Raw genomic sequence first — 19,152 nt, forward strand, 5'->3', positions numbered from 1 at the left:
CGGGTTTTTCATATAAGTGAGAAACTCCGAATGCGTCCATTAGGGAGAGTATCAAAACTTCGTATCCCCATGCATATCGCATGATATTTCGTATCCCACTTAGAATTAGTTTTCTACATACCATCCAAGATAATTGTAAAATTTACATGCAAAATGACTTGAATTTAATAAAGGGAAATGAAGAATAATTAATTTATGCAGGTGACATTCCATTCAGAATCCGCGATTTCACTACTTTTATAATATTGCCTAGCTGCGCACGAATGCAAGTTTTTTAATTGATAATAAATACAACTAATATATATTGAACATATTAGTGTGCATATATACAGCTAATATATTCACATGTATATATTGACACAAAATTTAATTTTTAAGAAATATGTTGACCAGAGAGCAGGAAATATACCCGGAAATATAATCAATTCAGCAAAAAAATTAAATAACTTAATTTATTCTTCCTAATCCTTTGTTTATTCCTCCACACGTCTCAATCTCCACAACTATAGGTATGAATGTAAAAACACGCATTTGGGTAAAACATAATATACACACATATATGATTACTTAATTAGCATATCTAGATGCATCATATTAACCATGCACTCATTTAACATCGTTCAGTCAATTAATTAATTTAGACAAATTGAACATTTCCTGAACTCGTATTTCAATGGACCTATTTTTCACATGTTGTTAAGTTTCATATCCAAGTTAAAATAAAACTCGTTTAAACAGAAATCACGTGATCATTCCAGGTTTAAATTATAATTTTAATATGCCAGTACACAGAATTTAGCTACATGTAACATATTCCACATGTAATAAATACGTTATCTGCATGTATTTCAAGATTACGTACCCGTACCTGCATAGTATCTACCTGTAAACATGGAGTGGTTTACAATGTTAGCAGGTGCAATTCAAATTCGGGTTGTTATTTTTTTTTTATATCGTTAATTAGATCTTCCGTTCTAAATCGATAATACCAGAAAATTTATTTGAATGTTTTTCATGCACGCAGAGATTTGTTGATTCATGTAAAATATCTTCTCAATTCTCTCACTTAGGAAACATCTGTCTGCATGGCCGGGGCAATGCAAAAACTGACATGAGAAATATCAATAGATACCCCGTTATGTATACGCGCAACAGGTTGGCCCGGTATAAATACTCAGGTAAAATATCTATAGTCGCAAAAATTAACTATGTTATTTATGCAGAAATTTATCGTGCGTGTAGATGCATTTATTTATACAATAGGTGATAAAGTAGCAGCCCTAATTTTGAATTAAAAAAAAAAATTAAATCCACATTTTCCGATAAGCTGAGCAGTGGCACTTTTATAGATATTAAGAGGGGGTATTACGTCGTTGAGTATGTCACGTGACTCTGTAATCGATGACCTATTCTTGGATCAGCAGCCTTCTTCTGATATCGATTGGGGAATACGCACGTAGAGGGTAATGTGGTCTCCGATCGAAACATTTTGTTTTTTCTGTTTGTGTGCTTCCCTCTATCTGAGATGGAGTTCCCGATGAAATTAGCATTTGAATCAGTATCGTCTTATGCTCTGTATTAATCTTCGATATGAAAGTGTGACTATTCAGAGTTTGGATTCTAGATTTTACACCAAAAATTGGGAATCCATTCCGATGTATGATATTCCATGACTGTGATCAGCCATACGGTGTTTGTGGGTAAGTATATATGTATCTCTCTTTTGTTCTTTGATCAAGAAGAATCGTGAATCAGTTAAGGATGTATATCATCGGGGGAAGGGGGGGGGGGGTAAAAACTTCGTAGTCAAGCTTGGCCTCATCGTTATTTTTAACGATCGAGATCATATATTTCTTTGATACTGAATTATTTATAGTCTTGTAAAAATAAAATTGCAAGCTAATTTATTGGCCCCTCACTCTTTGTCTGCGCCCCTAGCTTCTGACCCTTTCGCCTTAAAAAACGACGTTTCGAGCCTACATGGGGTATCGCACTCTACGTGTACACATGCATATCGGGTTGGGGGAGGGGGTCATATAGAATAAACAAAACCACCGATTTCAAGACTCATTCCAGTATTGCATTTATCTTCTAACTATAATCTACGTGTACGTGCAGCCAATCTTCCATTAAAAAAAGTCTCAAATTTCAATCCTTTTAATTTTCCTTTCATTTTCTTTATCGTTATTGCATGTCACAAGTTGTCTATAGAAAAGTGAAGTGTACATGGATATTAAATGAGGAGCAAAAATCTTTATCATATGGCAACTTAAGTGCCGTTTTAAGTTCTTATAAAACAAAAAGAAGAAAAAAAAACGTTATTGACATTTGTACCGGTAAAAATAATATTTTAAGCGTTGAATTGATAATAATTTATATATACATGTATACAGCTTAGAGCTGAGAACAATGCACTTTTAAATTATAAAAGACAAAAGTCGTGTAAGGTGATTACGCAAGGCTTTTTAAAGAAAGAAGAACCCCATCCCCAATACTTGAACCTAGGGTTTGTTACTCTTTGTACCGCCATGAATGTATAAAACAGACACCATACATGTAAATGTTTTTATATATACATGAGAGAGAGAGAGAGAGAGAGAGAGAGAGAGAGAGAGAGAGAGAGAGAGAGAGAGAGAGAGAGAGAGAGACGCAGTTCAGTATTTTCCCCCCAATACCTTTACACCAACATTAATCACCAAAAAGCATTTTTATTGTTTTATTAAAATTGTTGATTAAACATATTTCGGTCTCCTTCTTGTTTACCTAAACAGAAGCATGCCCTGGGTATGTCGTAAACAGATACAGAAAAAGCTAACTGTTTAAACAATGTCTCAATTTTACGACATCAATATCTTTTCTATTTTACACTATACGCAGATACCATGTGTCATATGTGGACGATTAAGGTACATTGATTTTTTTGAATAGGTCTAACAGAAAATTTAAAAACGAAGAAACGGAACAAAAGCGTACACTAAACATAAAACCTACCTTCGACCATTTTCATAACAACTGATAATATTCTGCATCTCGAGATAAATTAATGAAATATTTGCGTGCAAATGTTGACTGCCTTAAAATGAGATCCCGCGCACTTTTGCGTTTTATTCAGTTTTCATCATTGTATTGTATAACGTTTAATTGACCACATTGCTCACTCGTTAGAAAATATTTGAAGTATACTGAACGTGTTTTTTTCGGTTTGTGAGAATGTTGGTGCATTTTATTATGTATTATTCATGGCTTCGGGAATTCTGAGATTGACAGAAATTAATTCAAAAAGATGTATGACTTTAAAAATAAAACCGGCCTAAATCGTCGAAATTTCTATAATCTGTGAAAAATTAAAAGAAAAGAAAACCTTCTGCGAGTTCAATGTTAATATAAGACAAGCTATAGTAATATGGAATATGGCATGTTAATTGATTAAGGGACTTTTATTATTCTAAATAGACTTAAAGTATATTTTGGACTTTGAATACCAATATTGATTTTAATTGGAGTTTTATTCGTTTTTGAGGTTTCGCTAAAATCTGAAAAATCGAAGTACACTGGCTATTCCATGATTTCTGAAAAATACTGTTCCTAGTCAATGGTATACATAATACTACATATAAATACGTGCATGTATATGTAACTGCATTATAAATGCAATTTCTGGTACATGTAGTTTTGTATACGGAAAAACTGTGTAAAGTGTATAGAGCCAGGGTGCATTAGTTGGGAATTTGCAAACATTGATGCACAAATACCAAACCTCATGGTATAGAGTAAAAATCTTGACCACTGTGTATGCATGCTATAGTCTATAATGGGCCAGAGATCGATGCAATATTGGACCATATACCAAATAATTAAGTTAGCAATTTCTCCTTGCATAATACATGGTACTTAAAGTGTCTCTAACTGTCTGCTCAATAGGAGAACAAATTTCCTGGATATCGAGCGAACTTATCCTGACAACACAGATCAGATTTTAATAGCTCTGTTGCGCATAGCGTGCAGAGAACCATTTGACGAAGGGGTTAATTTATATTCAAGCATACACATACGAGAGCAGTCTATCAGTGCCTCTCAAAAGAATTTCAGAAACACAGTGAAAGACTATCGGTATATAGAGCCACAAGAATATCGACATTTTACATATAAGTATATGTCTGTTTTTTATAAACAAAAGATTTGTTCAAAAGCCATGATTAAAAATGGAGGACTAAAGGCTATAATGTTTACCATCGTTGAAAGTAAATAGAGCAAAAAAAAAAACCCCGTTAATATATACATATATACATGTACATAAAAGTTATCCGAAAATGTTAATCTTTCACAAATTCGATTTTATTGATAAAAGGAGAGAAAAATGACGAAAGTTAAAGTGTTAAATTGATTTGTTTACTTTCAATATCTTTATACACATAACAGAAAAGTTTATATGGAGGGGATCGGAAGGGTTCACTTGTGAGAAAGATATAATATGCATGGAAGATGAGTCGTGTAAATTAAGGTAGGGAACAGAAAAAAAAATGAACAACATAAACAATACTCCATATGGACGAATTAAAAAAATAACACAATTATAATAATTAAAGATTCCTTATTTTGACAAAGTTATCCAGTAACTAGGATAAAAAAAATTCTTAATTTCGACATGATTCTTTCGAATACTAGTACATCAAAGAGAAGATTTTGTGATAAAACGAAAAGATCTTCTGATTATGAGAGAAGTAGTAAATGTACATTTATGAAGATCTATATCTGATTTACGATACATTTGTTTATTCCCTTTTTAAGTTGATAATAACAATTAAAAACATTTTTTATTAATCGAAATTCACGCAATTACGGACAAATTATTGTAATATAGCGGCATAAATCTCTCCTAAATATAACATTGTTTTTGTAAAATTAACATGATGCCTGTATAAAGTATGTTATGTCAGTTAGTTATCGATTTTTTAAAATAAATACGACAGGACTTTTTTGTAATTAGAAATCACCGAGATAATTAAGTGATTTCTTTAAAATTACACTGCATGTATGGTATTGATTTTAAGTGCTATATGGTATGAAATACCGATATAAATTATTTTAAGTTTGGATTCGAACAAAACATTCAAGTTCTTTGTTCTATATTGTATACAATGACTGTAACATTTACGATAAAATGAAAGAATATAATGCATGTCGTAATAAGCTTTTTAAGGAAATAAAGAAAAGGGATATGCGGAATACATAATCGTATGTATAATTTTTTTGTATATTGATTCTTATAGTCTGAACAGTTTCACTTTCATTAATTGTGGAACGATTAAGGTTAAATTTTGAAGAGAGAGAGATTCATGAAAACATATTTTATATGAAGTGCACGAGAGAGAGAGAGAGAGAGAGAGAGAGAGAGAGAGAGAGAGAGAGAGAGAGAGAGAGAGAGACCGCATTAATAGCATGCTCCGCTTGATATGAATATTAACTATCATTTTAATTGGTCATATTCATCTGTCATAGATAAAACATGAAACTCCCCCTCCCGCCCATCCCTTCCCCATTGCTCATGACTACATTGTCCCTTTAATCTAACTGATTGCAAAATATATATATATATACACTGTACAGATGATCCAAAGCACGTAATCTTCCCATTTTACTAATTCAACTTGTATGTGTACACCGGTACAAACTAATACCCGGTGTCGTCTACAAGCTATAACAACTTCTATCATGGAAACCGGACATCCAGAGATAAGTTACCCCTTGTCTAAGGAATGTCTGAGTCAAAAATGAACACTTCAATTTGTGTCAAGCCTGAAGGATGCCCCAGACAGATAAATGAGAAAATAGAAGCAATTGTTTGTCTAAACTACGGTAACGCAAGAATAATCCACTTAAAAGAGTTTAATTCAATTTTAATTAATATTTGAAACGTAAAAGCGATGTTTTCAGCTGTTTTGAAAGTCAAGCCAAAGACATTGTTTAGCTACACTGTAACTCCGTCGAAATATTGTTTTCGATGTACTGGGTTACACGGTGGGCTAAAACATCCGAGAACCACGTAAAACGTAATAGGGGTGAACGTTTTCTTTTTTAACTTATTAGTTCTGTAGGAAATTATAACTACAATTGTCAAGTGGCAATCCTGCAAAAATTTACATTTACGTTACATTTTCATTTTTTGCACGTAAATGTAAAATGTAAACATTTTAATTGTAAACTTAGTGTAACATATATGTAACAATGGTGTTACATTCACGTTGTCGTAAACGAATCAAGTTTATAGTGAAAGTTACGTTGGGTGTATGATGTAAAACGTGCAATAATTACCCTAACATTGCAAAGTGCAACTCTACATCAATGATCCAAAAAAATAATAATTAGCTTGTCAGTTGTGATTAAAACACTGTGTGTTTGCCAGATGCATTTGTAAATGTCAGTGATAATTTTCTTCATCTATGAACCACGTGACTGTGACAAAGAAACTATCAGCTTCGAACGTTTAGATAGCGCGCTAAGCCTTTTATTTGAGTAAGAAGATATGAACCACACACAGCCCTCAAAGCTCGAATCACGCCCCCATTCAGCTTTGTTAATCGACATTGGACAAGAACAGTTGTGTTTAACGTGATAGTATATTCAAGTATAAATTTGAAAACAAGTGTTGTTGTCGGAGCCTTTTAAAAACTGTTTTAACCGCGTCACAAATGGACTTATAAGTTAACTTTTGTTGTGTGCCATAAGCCGTTAAGTATGTACCGGAAATATTTCATCGACGGGAGAACACATGCATTCGCCAGCCTAATAACACATGATCACGGACATTGTTGATTTTGGGGATCATTCATTCTCATATATCGGATGGTAAAATGCTACAGAGTCGGTACTTGGCGTGTTAAAACGTTACATAGGATGCCCAGAACAGATCATTTCATTGTCAGGTAAACCAATCTTTCTTTCATCAAGTATGTTTCTTTTATTATTCCCGTTTGCAAGCAGACGTCAAATTTTAAGCCCCTTCGATTAAATGGTTTGATCTGTTGGCACGTTAATCAGGCCACTGGCCTAAAATAAAAACATTTTAAAAATCATTGATCATGGATCGAGGTGTCGAGGTATTTGTTTAGATTTTTAAATCCTGGTGTGGCCATTTGAACAATGTAACATATCGCACGGATGACAGGTTGTGAATCAAATGCAGGTTGTAGAATTTCATAGTAAATGTTGTTCATTTAAATCCCCCCCCCTAAAAAAAAATCTTTCTTTGTGGTGTTAATTTCAACTTCATGAATATAGACTGCAACGTGTCGGCTTTCAATACAGAAGCTGGCATGAGAAGAATTTTTTCGGCTATAGCTGTTCCTTTTCTTCTGAAGCTGTAACGTTCATGTGTATTATTGTTCGCTAGCTAGCTACATACGTTTGATATCCACCGAAATGTTAAAACCGGGGTTTGTTGACATCTCATTATACCATATGATAATAAACGATAAAACCCCCTTTAGAGTTTTAAAGACAGTACGACAGCCAGGAATACAGCATGAACTGTTTTAGTACAAGTAATATGTGACATTATTATACAATTCGAACCATTTTATAATCTTTTACAGTTAGTACTTGGGTCGAGACGGTGCGTCTGGGGTGTGGTGTAAAGGGCAGGGTGGAGATGAAAAAAGTGTTCATTTTCACTCATGAATTATATATTTGTAATATGCATGTGTACGCATGAATATATAATGGCATTGTCAAATACCAGACTCACGATTTTTCCTCCCATATGATCTTTGGTAATAAAAAAGATAATAAAATGTGTGTGCCTTCAATCTATCGGGAATTCAATGACCTTAAATGAATTAAAGAAACGTGTTTCAACATAATGTGTATTTCCCCATTTCACTCTTGGTTGAATGCCGCGCACATCGTTTTAGTTTCATTTTAACAAGGAAGGATGCGACTAATTCCCCGGAAATAAGCGTTTGTATTGGTTATATCTGAATATTTACACATGTTAGACCCTACGTAACCTCGTTTCTCCTCTTGTAAGTTCGTCTCACCCTTTCCAGGAAAACAATGTACAAGGCATATATCAATAAATAGAACGGTTTGGTATTGATTTAACTGTTCATTTCAATGATAAATATTTTTTCTTTTATTTACTTATGTGGCCATTATAAGAAACACGTGAGAACATCTCTCTCTCTCTCTCTCTCTCTCTCTCTCTCTCTCTCTCTCTCTCTCTCTCTCTCTCTCTCTCTCTCTCTCTCTCTCTCTCTCTCTCTATGACAGATGTTGAATTAAGGAATAAGGAATCATTTTTTGAGCATTATGAGGTGATGATTTCGGTCGGGGCGTGATCAAATTCAACAAAGCTCAAAGAGCTTCACGATGGATTTGACCACGCCGCGACCGAAATTATTATCGCATTACACTCAAAGAATGATTCCTTATTACTTATATTTATATAATTTTCGGCAATTGTACTGTTAAATATTTGAATATTAATAAACAAACTTCGCTTGCGCCCAATTTTTACGTAATTTGAATTTTTTGGCATGTCTATTGTATAAAACAAAATCGGTACATAAAGTGTTATCACTGTCGGGCAAAAACTCAGAAAAATGTTGATATTATAAATAAGTACCAAGTATTATGTGTTTAACGTTACATCTATTGGATTTCCTTCCGTAAGCATTTTTATGCTTTATATAATTAATTATTCAACCCCTGTAATGATATCTTCTGCTCTTTGAATGTTTTTTAGTGTATTGCAGTTTGGTTTAATCATCCTTATTGCTTGAGATACATGCATAATTCATTTATACATATAAATCATATTACATAGATCTACAGAAAATATTTGGATCAAATTGAGTGAATCCACCAATTATCTGTTATGATCAGGAATATAAAGGTGGTAATCTATTTATTATAGTGACATGAGCATATAATGTAGAATAATAAAATTTTATTTATTTATTTTTTTAACTGTGTTTTGTCCCCGAGGGCCCTTGGTTGGTGAATACACATGAATATGGTTATACATTAATCAATTTGCAAACTTTAGATAGAAAATTAGTAAAAGAAAATATTTTATCAGATGAACATTTAATGAGATCAATAATTTATACAGTATACTTGTTGGAATTAGGGGAGGGGGGGGGCATGCATACCGGGTAGTATGGATAGGCACGCGCACGGTAGAAATCGTCCATGGGGTTTTAAATTGCAGTATTGAGGGTAGTGACTGATCGATAAAGAATGCCGGGTATGCGTGACCTAATTTAATTAAGAAGGGTCAGGTTGGGACACATATTGCTGACATCAAATTCCTTAAGCGTTAACATTATATACTTAATTAAAGTGAACAAACATATGTAGACATTTTTTAAAAACATCGCAATCTTATATTATTCTGCGGGTGCACATAGCAGCGTATACAAAGCAGTGTGCAAAATGTACATGATAAAAGTAAACAGGATTATGAAGAGTATATTCTCAAAACAACACAAAAACAATTATTATATTTGTATCGTAAGTTTGAGCATTTATACAACTCTTTGATATTCTTTGTCAAGAGTAATTGAAAAAGGTTTAAAGACAGAAGGCTTTTTATAGTAATACATTTTAACATACAACTTTCTTATTTCTTTTAAAATGAACAGATTAAAATAAAATGAAACTCATTTTCAGTCTGTGATCTAGTGAACAAACTCTCTCATTTCTATGGATGTTATATTCATAAAATCTGCCACGCCCAATCTCAAGTTGATGAGAGGATAAACGATATTTACTTATAAATTGTACTTATACAGTATTTGCATTTGTTAAATATTCTTGTACTTCAAAATTATTACATAAGTGCTTTTACATTAAACATTGGGGGGGGGGGGGGGGGGGGGGTTCAAAGTAGCCATGACCTTCTTGTAAAAAAATATCGGTCAGTTGTGGGTATATTTTGGGGATTTGGGAAGATGGGCCTGTTAAAATTGATTCATATTGTTCTCCTATCAGTGATATCAGTAATATTATTTATATCATCATTTTAAAAAAATCATAAAATCAAAACTCTCATGTATAGCATAAAAATGGGGATGTGAATAGGGAAGTGGAATCTTCCTCCTATGATATACATGTATGAAGGAAATATGGGTAATTATTTTCTAAAACTGACTATTTTATAATTAGCATTGCCATGCATTAGCATATTTTTTTTTAAAAATACCTAACAAATTCAACGATTTTGAGAGTTTACTTTTCTAAATTTCCTGTTCGCATACACTTTTACATGTATGAAAAGACGGCGTTTAACTTGCACAGAGAAAGAGATTATAAGGTACAGTGTAGATACTATCACTAATCATCAAGATGGCGGTGCGACATTTTTGTAACATGCATTTTTACTGCGTGTTGAGGACATGTTTTTATCCATTAACGAAAATCACAAAGCGGTAATTTTATTTCAAAGACTTTCCGTCCAGCACATTCGTCTTTCAATATGTCGGGGTTTTTTTCTAATGCACACATTTTGAATGATTTACAATATATACATGAATGTGCCATACTGCTGAAATGTAACATATATTAGTTTGCGTTCTCTTTCATAGTTTTGTTTTCTGTAACTATATACATACTAGCATATGTGGGAATTTACTTTGGTCATACCCAGCTATCAATCAGTTCGAGTGTTACCTTGATCTTCAGGTAGCGCACATGCAACGTGTGTAGATTTCCGCCTTTTTTAATTAAAGGTTCGAGAACTGTGTACAAGGCACTTCATAACTCTAATAGTAATATACGTCTGGGGGGTTAATGTTAAATGACACAGTTTTTATCAGGGGTGTCGAGGGTTGAAACTTGAAAGGCAATCTTTGCAAGATCAGATACCTTTTGAAATTTAAACCAAACTCATTTAGATGTAAAGATGAAATCCATGTGATTAACGATTGTTGTGTACTTCTGTACTGAGGTATATAGAAATAGTCCGGATCAAACTGGCTTGATTACGTGCTAGCGGATGTCAATTAATTTATCAGTACCTCCTTTTTTAAAGCGCTAAGCATAGCTGCAGCGCTTTTTTGTCGCCAGATTTCTAAATGTACTTCCACTTTCGTTTTCGCGTTTCCTATATACCGCCACCTACTGGCGGATGCTGGAGAAGTCGTATCATGGAGAAGTCGTACTCTGGAAATATAATAACTATGCAGTAGGGAGAACTTAATTATCTTCAAGTTATCCTGCCTGCAGATGCATTTGTTCTACCAGTATTAAATTAACAAAAACAAATGACCTCGATTTCCAAAAATTGCTAAAATTTTAAAATCAAGCATTTTTAAACATGCTTTAAGGCAGATTGTTATATTGTAAATTGGAAATTTTGACTTTACAGTCAAATGGATAAATCATTCTATGCCTCAAAATAAAGATACACTTACATTTATTGCGAAATGCTTTTATCATGTTTATTATGATTTTTTAAAAAGTCATCAGCGTTTTGTTTTCACTGTAACACGACAACATGCATTAATCATTAAAACAAATTTGCATTCTATAACTGAGACATATCCAAATTCTACATCATTTCAGAATTCTGAGTAAGTGCATTTTTCTCAATAACTAACAATATGATTCTTTACATGTATTTTCATATCAATCGATATATTTTTAACACTTTCTTCCCGACTTAGCGCTTTTCAGTACTTTCAGTACTTTGATTATTATTTAAAAAGACACGGTCTAAAAATGATACTCTCTCTCTCTCTCTCTCTCTCTCTCTCTCTCTCTCTCATTCTCTCTCTCTCTCTCTCTCTCTCTCTCTCTCTCTCTCTCTCTCTCTCTCTCTCTCTCTCTCTCTCTCTCTCTCTCTCTCTCTCTCTCTGATATATCACAGTTAAAACATGCGAAGCTGCATGTTGATCCGACGCATTTATTTCACACAGAGTTATCTTCCCTGGATTATTAACCCCCAGTGTTTCTTTGGTCTTGGCATGGTTAAGAGTTGCTTCGGTTGCAGGTTTTTTTTTTGTGTTCTAAAATGGGTTTTCCAGATTAATTTTCAAGTCCTTTTTATAGTTGTATGTAATTTAGTGAGATAATTATTTGATTAATTTGACAACTTACAGAAGTTTTGTTTATATAGATATAGGACCTGATCGTGTTGTGAACGCTGCCTCTGTTCCGACGCCCTTGATTTTAAGTTTTTTCAAATACGATTTTGAGAGGGGTGTGTGTGATAAGGGACAATGATTCAAGGCGGGTTTGGGATTTATTAAAATTTGGTTTAATTAAAATTAGCTCAAGTTTATTAGAACATTCTGAGAGTTAACGTGGGGCGATGGATAATTTAGAAAAAAAAACTGTAATATGAATATCACATACTATACACGCTGTGAACGGTTAGAAATTTTATTGATCAATTTTTGCATTGTTCTATGTAAATACCAAGTAATCTGATATTTATACGTGTCATTGTCAATGTCGGTTGTCATTATCATTGGTTTCTTAATCTTTTATCCCCATTTGTCTGGCTATACGTGTTAACTGGGATGGTTACGCAAACGTAACTACCATGTGCATAGAGATACTGATATTCAAGATATGTGATTAGAACTAGTTCACCCAAGAATCATGCAAACAATGAAAATATGTGGTATCATAACTTAAATGAAACTAAACCAGTTTTTGCGAACCTTTCTTTTTCTTGCCCATCTGAAAATATATTTTTATGCATATATTTTTATGCTTCATCATACCAATCTATATAAATAAGGGTATTATTTAATTTTTCATTTATATCTTGCACTTTATATGTGTATTACCTTGCACCTTATTGAGAAGGCTTACATAGGCATTGCCTGCTGCCTAATCTGTTTAAGTAAATGTTTATTTGCATGATAAAATATGTTCAAATCAAATGAAACTAAATATCTCCCAGCTGTTTTCAAAATAAGATAATGACTGATTTGGGGCATCTCACCAAATAACTTTTTAAAACTGAAATTCACCTTTCCCAAAATAATGATAATGTGATGCCTTTTTTTGGGATTAATTTTAATGACTTTAACATGCATGCTAAATGACAGACCTGACGAATAGAAGCTGTTTATTTGAATCAGAAATTTTACTTAATTTACTGTAAACGTTATCTCTCTTTGCTTTTTTGCTTGAAATCTAAGGTAGAATTATAACCCTTTGTTAGGAAAAGTGCACTGGACCCAAGATGGCAGCTCCTAGGGACATATCAAGGGTAATGTTAACAAGTTTAGCTTTTTAAAAAAGCTTACCGTCTTTAGAGCAAACTCTTAACAGCAATAAGATATCAAAGACAATTTAATTATTTTTTATGTAAATTAATGTCGCCTTCTTCTCCATGCAATAGCGTGCCGAACTTTTTTTTAAAAATATGTGCCTTTTAAGCGTGCGTGCATAAAATTGAAAATTATTTACAGTGTGTTATTTATTTGAAATTGACTGTAGTAGAAAAAAGAGATCTTAGGAATGGTTGAATCACTGTTGTAAAATCAAAGTTAATACAACTGCATTCAGTATCATTCAGTTTTACTGATATTAGTTTCACCGTATTTAATTTACTAAATTGTTTCTGATATTGGCCATACCGTATGAAATTTCATTGGTATTTGTATAATCAGAACAAAAAGAAAAGAACAAATTATTTCAATAGATGTTACAGAATATTGCTTTTAACTAGTTAACAGAAAAATGAAAGCCTGAATTTCACTAAGAGCCATTTTTATTGTTCTTTCGTTTTCTTACTTTTTAAGATTTGAAATCTACAAAAATTGTTAAGCCGTACGTAAAAACGATCATCAGATCTCCCTTGAACAGTATATCAACCAATGAAATAAATGTAAATTTTCACATCATGTATTTTCTACCAATCACAAAGGAGAGGAAGTGCACAGTCCGGAGACTGTAAATTATTTCAACTCTTTATACCGTCTTCCAAGGAAGACGTTAAAAATTATTAAATAATGACATCGCTTTATATTTTTCACAAAAATCAAGCTTTACTATTAGCTTAACAGGACAACAAAGCACCTTTCACAGTTCCAAGCTTAAGTACGTAATTCTAATAAATCATTGACTATAGTGACCTTAGTCGATAACGGTTCAGTATGCCTACCAGTTCATGATCACAAGCGCGTGTTTCATACAGGAGGTCAGTAGTAACTATAAACAATGTATAGTTTAAAGACTGTCTGCATGAAACAAACGTCTGTGCTATTTATATACATGTATGATTGTGCCAGGTTTTTTACCAATATTTTAAAAGCAGTCTTTTTCAACAATTTTGGGAAGAAAATACATTGAAATCTTATTTAAAGAATTGGGAATTATATTAATTTTTTTTGGGGGGGGGGGTGGTTTGATTGGGGGTTGGGGGGTTGGACTGAGTATAATCTGTACAGTATATAGTAGCCGTTCCAGAAAGACATCAAATGGGTATGGCTTCACCTTTAACTTATGAATTTGACTAGGCCTAAGAAAAGAGGAGAAAATACTTGGTTCGATGTCAATAAAAAGACATCACACTATAGATTTTGCTTTGTCGTGGTAACAGTCCATTTGCAGGGGAAGAAAACGGAAATTGACCTAATATCTTATGACCAATCAATTTGTTTGCCGGTATAGCTATCTTTTGCTAACGATCTTTTGCTTACATGAATGCTTAATTAACTTCAACAAAGTGAATTATCGTCGGAGGCGCTGAATTCATTACGGTTCTAAAGTAGTGTCCCAGTTGTTTTCCTAGCGTATCTCGCGAGATTTAGTCCGAGATTGATGAAAAAAAAATATATGAATATAATACTAGATACAATCCTGTAAGAGTAACGAGTAGGTCTTCCGTTCGAGTTTTTGAAACGATACGATGAAAAAACGGTAAAATTTTAAACACCTCCCAATTTCAGGTAAAATGTAGGATTGCCAAAATCTGTAACAACAAAAGCTCAACAACGTGTTTTTTTTTCTACATAAGTAAAGATTAAATATCGAAGCTTTCCGTCCCCTGAATATCTCTAAATACGTCATAAATGGGTGGGTCATTGCTTTCTCAAACAATGTTATTGTTACGATCAACAACTTTGCTTTTATAATGCATGCATAAAAAAATCTTCATCATTTTTAAGTTACATGTATTTGTATTAATAGACTTTACGAAAAAAAGGTTAAAAGTCGTCCAAACAACCCTATTAAAGCTTGGAATACCTTATTGCGTAGTTACGTACAGTTTATTCGATATACACCGGTGATTTTGCTACAAGTTGGGCTCTTATCCTATGCCAATTGTATTTGATGGTATTTCTTGTTTTCTTGTACGTCCGTTATAAATAGCCGACCTATACATGAATTCTATGTTTCAAAATCCTTGCAATATTTTTGGTCTTATTGCTCTTAAGTTAATTACTACTCCAGCATGTATTATCGACTATATCAAAACTCTCGGTACATATATGTATTTGGCTGCAGAACATACACAATGACATGTACCGAGAGTTTTACCTGTAGTTGCTTGCAAATCTTAAACATTGCATTGATTTATCCTTTCTCACAGATGTACAGCATTAAGGGGAAAACTCAATAAATAAAAAGTTTTGTATTTAATACAAGTGTTATGTATTTATAAGGTTTTGTCTCTTAAGGTGGTTCACTACACTGTGAAATATTTTCTCAAATCAGCAGAAAAAATCCTTATTATGATAGATATTATATTGCATAAGAAGTATATATGTCTAATAAGCAAAAAAGGTGCAATTTTGGATGAAAAATTTCATTTTCAAAAAAATTCAGTAAACATGAACAAATGCTCCAGGCAGATTCGAACTAATGATCTGCGATTCGGACGCCTAATACTTTAACCACTGAACTACGACGATATACATGTACAACCTAATCGAACGATATAAACAGTTTAACAAAACATTTAAATTGCCATCTTATGACGTACTGTCTTAAAAAAGTATAAGTGTAGGTGTAGTGAGGTACCTTAAAAATCTGTAAATCGTCAAACAAATAGAAAATCTGGTATTTTTTTTTTATATTTTTGACAGACCAATTTAGTTTGTGACCAAAAAAACACCCAACCTTTTAATTATAACTCACTGCAGATTGAAGCGCACCAAACAAGAATCATATATAGATCCACGTTGAACCTTTTAGTAGAAGTAACCATTGATAGTATTTAAACATCACATGCCATCTTATTAATAAAGAGCGATTCTTGCTATTAATGTACATTCATACATAATCTTTACCATTTTTCTTTTTTTTTCTTTAGGATCTATAGATAACAGGAGAGAAACAAGATGGTGAAATAGAACTTCCGGTGTACGATGTTTCCACGATCGCCATTTCTATATAAAGGGACGATTGTTCTCCTAATTATAGTCTTGGTATCGTATACAATCCTCATACAAAAACTCAACAAATCTCTGACACTAAAGCAGCGGCTTTCAAATGATTTAGATTCACAATTTGTTCTCGACTCACAATCCACTCTTGCAGCCAATGACGTCTACCGGACGACACGATATGACGTCATCAAATCATCATTATCAAACCTGACGACAGCGCCGCCTATCGTCAATCCTCATGACTTCGAATACATTTTAAATCCCGCGAATATGTGTGCTGGGAAAGATGTATATTTCATCGTGTACGTCCATACGTCACCGACGAACTTCCGGAAGCGTCAGACGATTCGACACACCTGGGGGGATCCCCACCTTCTAAAGAAATACAAGGCCAGGTTGGTGTTCGTTCTCGGTAAAGTCGCAGACGACAAAGTGATGACGAAAATAAAAATGGAGTACAGCCATTACGGTGATATTGTTCAGGAGGACTTCATGGATTCCTACAGAAACTTAACGTACAAAGGAATCGCCGCTCTCAAGTGGATAACCCACCACTGCCGGCAAGCTTCGTTTGCCATTAAATCCGACGATGATATTATGATCAATTTCTTCAAGATAGTAGACGAAATTAAACACCAAACGGTCAACAAATATGGCACCAAAAACCTTATTCTGTGCAATCAATGGGTAAGAATGAAAGTACTCAGGGACGAGAAAAGTAAGTGGTACATTCCCAAAAAGGACTTCAAGCCGGATTTTTTCCCTCCATACTGCTCCGGTTCTGCATTTATTCTCAGTGTGGATGTGTGTGAGAAAATGTACAACGCCTCATTTTTTACTCCTTTCTTTTGGGTGGATGATTATTACATAACCGGTGCTCTAGCCAAAGCTATCAACGTAAAACAGAAGAGGTGGAATGACTTTTATATGTTGAATGGCAAAATTGTCAGCGATATATTAAGAAATAATAGCAAGAACAAATACGCATTTTTCCATATAGGGAAGTTGAATTCTATTTATAAAATGTGGAAGAATCTAATCAACGGAATGAATGAGATTCCACTGAATGCCACAACAGCAAAATCTTGACGATCAACGATGGATATTAAAACTCACTAATTAAAAATACAGTATTTGTGATATCATTTTTCTCAGCACAAAAATATTTTATTTATCAAACTAAATTGCACACCATTACTGCATGCATATTTTGTATAGAAATAACGAAACTGGTTTTTTTTTTCTTAGAGTTATCTCTCCTTTACAAAATTTTAAAATGTATGAACTACTCGAATAACCCAAACTGGTTTTTTTAAATGATAAATTATTGATAATTTTTATCTTACAGTTACACTTTTGATTGATGTACATGTTTTCTGTGTTGTTTTTATTTTTTCTTTTATAGTTCTTGTATTCATAACAATAACAAATTACATGTTCATGAATAATTATCATTTCAGATTAAGGCACATGCCTTTCATTTCATTTTCATTTTAGAATGTTAATGGTTGCTGAACAAATTCTCAAAGATTTTAATTTCAGTGGGTTTTTAAAAAATGAAGTGTCGTTTTATACAATTACGTAGCGATAAGTAGTGTTCAATGTTGAAGCTAGACAAGTTTCAATTTATACGTTGTCGTTAAATTTTTAATGGACGCAATAGTTTTAGTTTATAAATATCAAAAAATTGATATTTGATATTTCGTTATTGTTTTTATCCTTAAAATATGAATAAAAAATTTTGAAAATTGTTTGCTCTTAAATCTAAGTTACTTGTTCGTACGTAGCAAGTTCAGTCGATAAAGAGGGTACATGAATGTGCGTATCGGGCCTATTTTTCAATGGCAGGATGGATACCTTACTTTAGAACCATTTTAACAAGACCTTTGACTTTCAGTAGGATGTAATAATATTTTTCTTGCATCGAAACAGGTTAAATATGACGCTGGTTTCGAGTGAAATAAGCACTGATTGCGTAGTCTTAATGATTTCAAAAAGCGATGGCTAAGTGGCCAGCAATGGAATAGACAGGCCTACAATGTACGTCGCATTGATGTTTGACACAACTACTCAAAGTCCAAGCTCTTGTTAAGATAGTTCTAATTTCCTATCCTACTCAAATAAACATCGATCTTTATTACATAGAAAACATCATAAACTTGGAATTATATTCTTTAAAATGTCTAGGAAGTAAGCTTAAATTAGAGAACTTGAAGGCTGTGGCTATTTTTCGAATATTAATTTTATTGGTCTTTGAAAAAAAAACCCTCTACCGGTATAGAGACGTAGGAAAATGTAATTTTGAAGCTATAATATATGAATTTTTCTGGATTTAATAACAGTTTATAGGTTAGATAGTGATAATTAAGAATCAAATGTATAGATATGATGGCTGCTTTGTTAAATTGACCACCAAACCTCCTTAAGACACTGCTATATAGAAAAATTTTAACAAAAGCTTGGACTTTGGGTGGTTGTGTCAAACGGCAAAGTGACGTAGGGTTGTCTATTTCATTGTTGCATGGCCACTCAGCCAGAGCTTTTTGAAATCAACAGATTAGCTATGACCAGGCAATCTGTGTATATTTCACTTGAAATCAACGTCATTTTTAACTTGTTTTGACGGAAGAAATAAGTAGTTACGTCCTACCGAAAGTCCAAGGTTTTGTTAAAATGGTTCTACTGTAAGATGCCGCGATTTCATCTGTATCTGTGAGCATGAATTTCATGGTTTCAATAAAAATTTCAAAGTTTGTAAATTCGTGGCAATGACCCTACCAAACGAATGCAATATGTTATA

At 33.2% G+C, this 19,152-nt stretch overlaps 2 protein-coding genes across 4 annotated transcripts in view; both read left to right on the top strand.

Moving 5' to 3' along the window:
- The window catches only part of LOC105339967 (tripartite motif-containing protein 3-like), a 314,106-nt gene that overhangs the window by 22,105 nt on the left and 272,849 nt on the right, over positions 1–19,152 (top strand). The window lies entirely within an intron of this gene.
- LOC105345302 (beta-1,3-galactosyltransferase 1) lies at positions 1,454–18,103 on the top strand. 3 transcript variants are annotated; one of them, XM_011453415.4, is made up of 2 exons: positions 1,454–1,700; positions 16,277–18,103. In XM_011453415.4, the coding sequence occupies exon 2, from the start codon at positions 16,332–16,334 to the stop codon at positions 17,439–17,441; it is 1,110 nt and encodes a 369-aa protein (XP_011451717.2). In that variant the 5' UTR covers positions 1,454–1,700; positions 16,277–16,331; the 3' UTR covers positions 17,442–18,103. The 3 variants fall into 3 exon arrangements, with proteins under 3 accessions (XP_011451717.2, XP_011451716.2, XP_034306736.1); XM_011453414.4 differs by lacking the exon at positions 1,454–1,700 and adding an exon at positions 6,485–6,923; XM_034450845.2 differs by lacking the exon at positions 1,454–1,700 and adding an exon at positions 13,202–13,225.

Source organism: Magallana gigas, chromosome 4 (assembly GCF_963853765.1).
Source record: "Magallana gigas chromosome 4, xbMagGiga1.1, whole genome shotgun sequence".
NCBI classification, from domain to species: domain Eukaryota; kingdom Metazoa; phylum Mollusca; class Bivalvia; order Ostreida; family Ostreidae; genus Magallana; species Magallana gigas.

Bases quoted from the DNA above. Each gene is read 5' to 3' on its own strand.
- LOC105345302 (XM_011453415.4), top strand. From the start codon at position 16,332: ATGTTTCCACGATCGCCATTTCTATATAAAGGGACGATTGTTCTCCTA.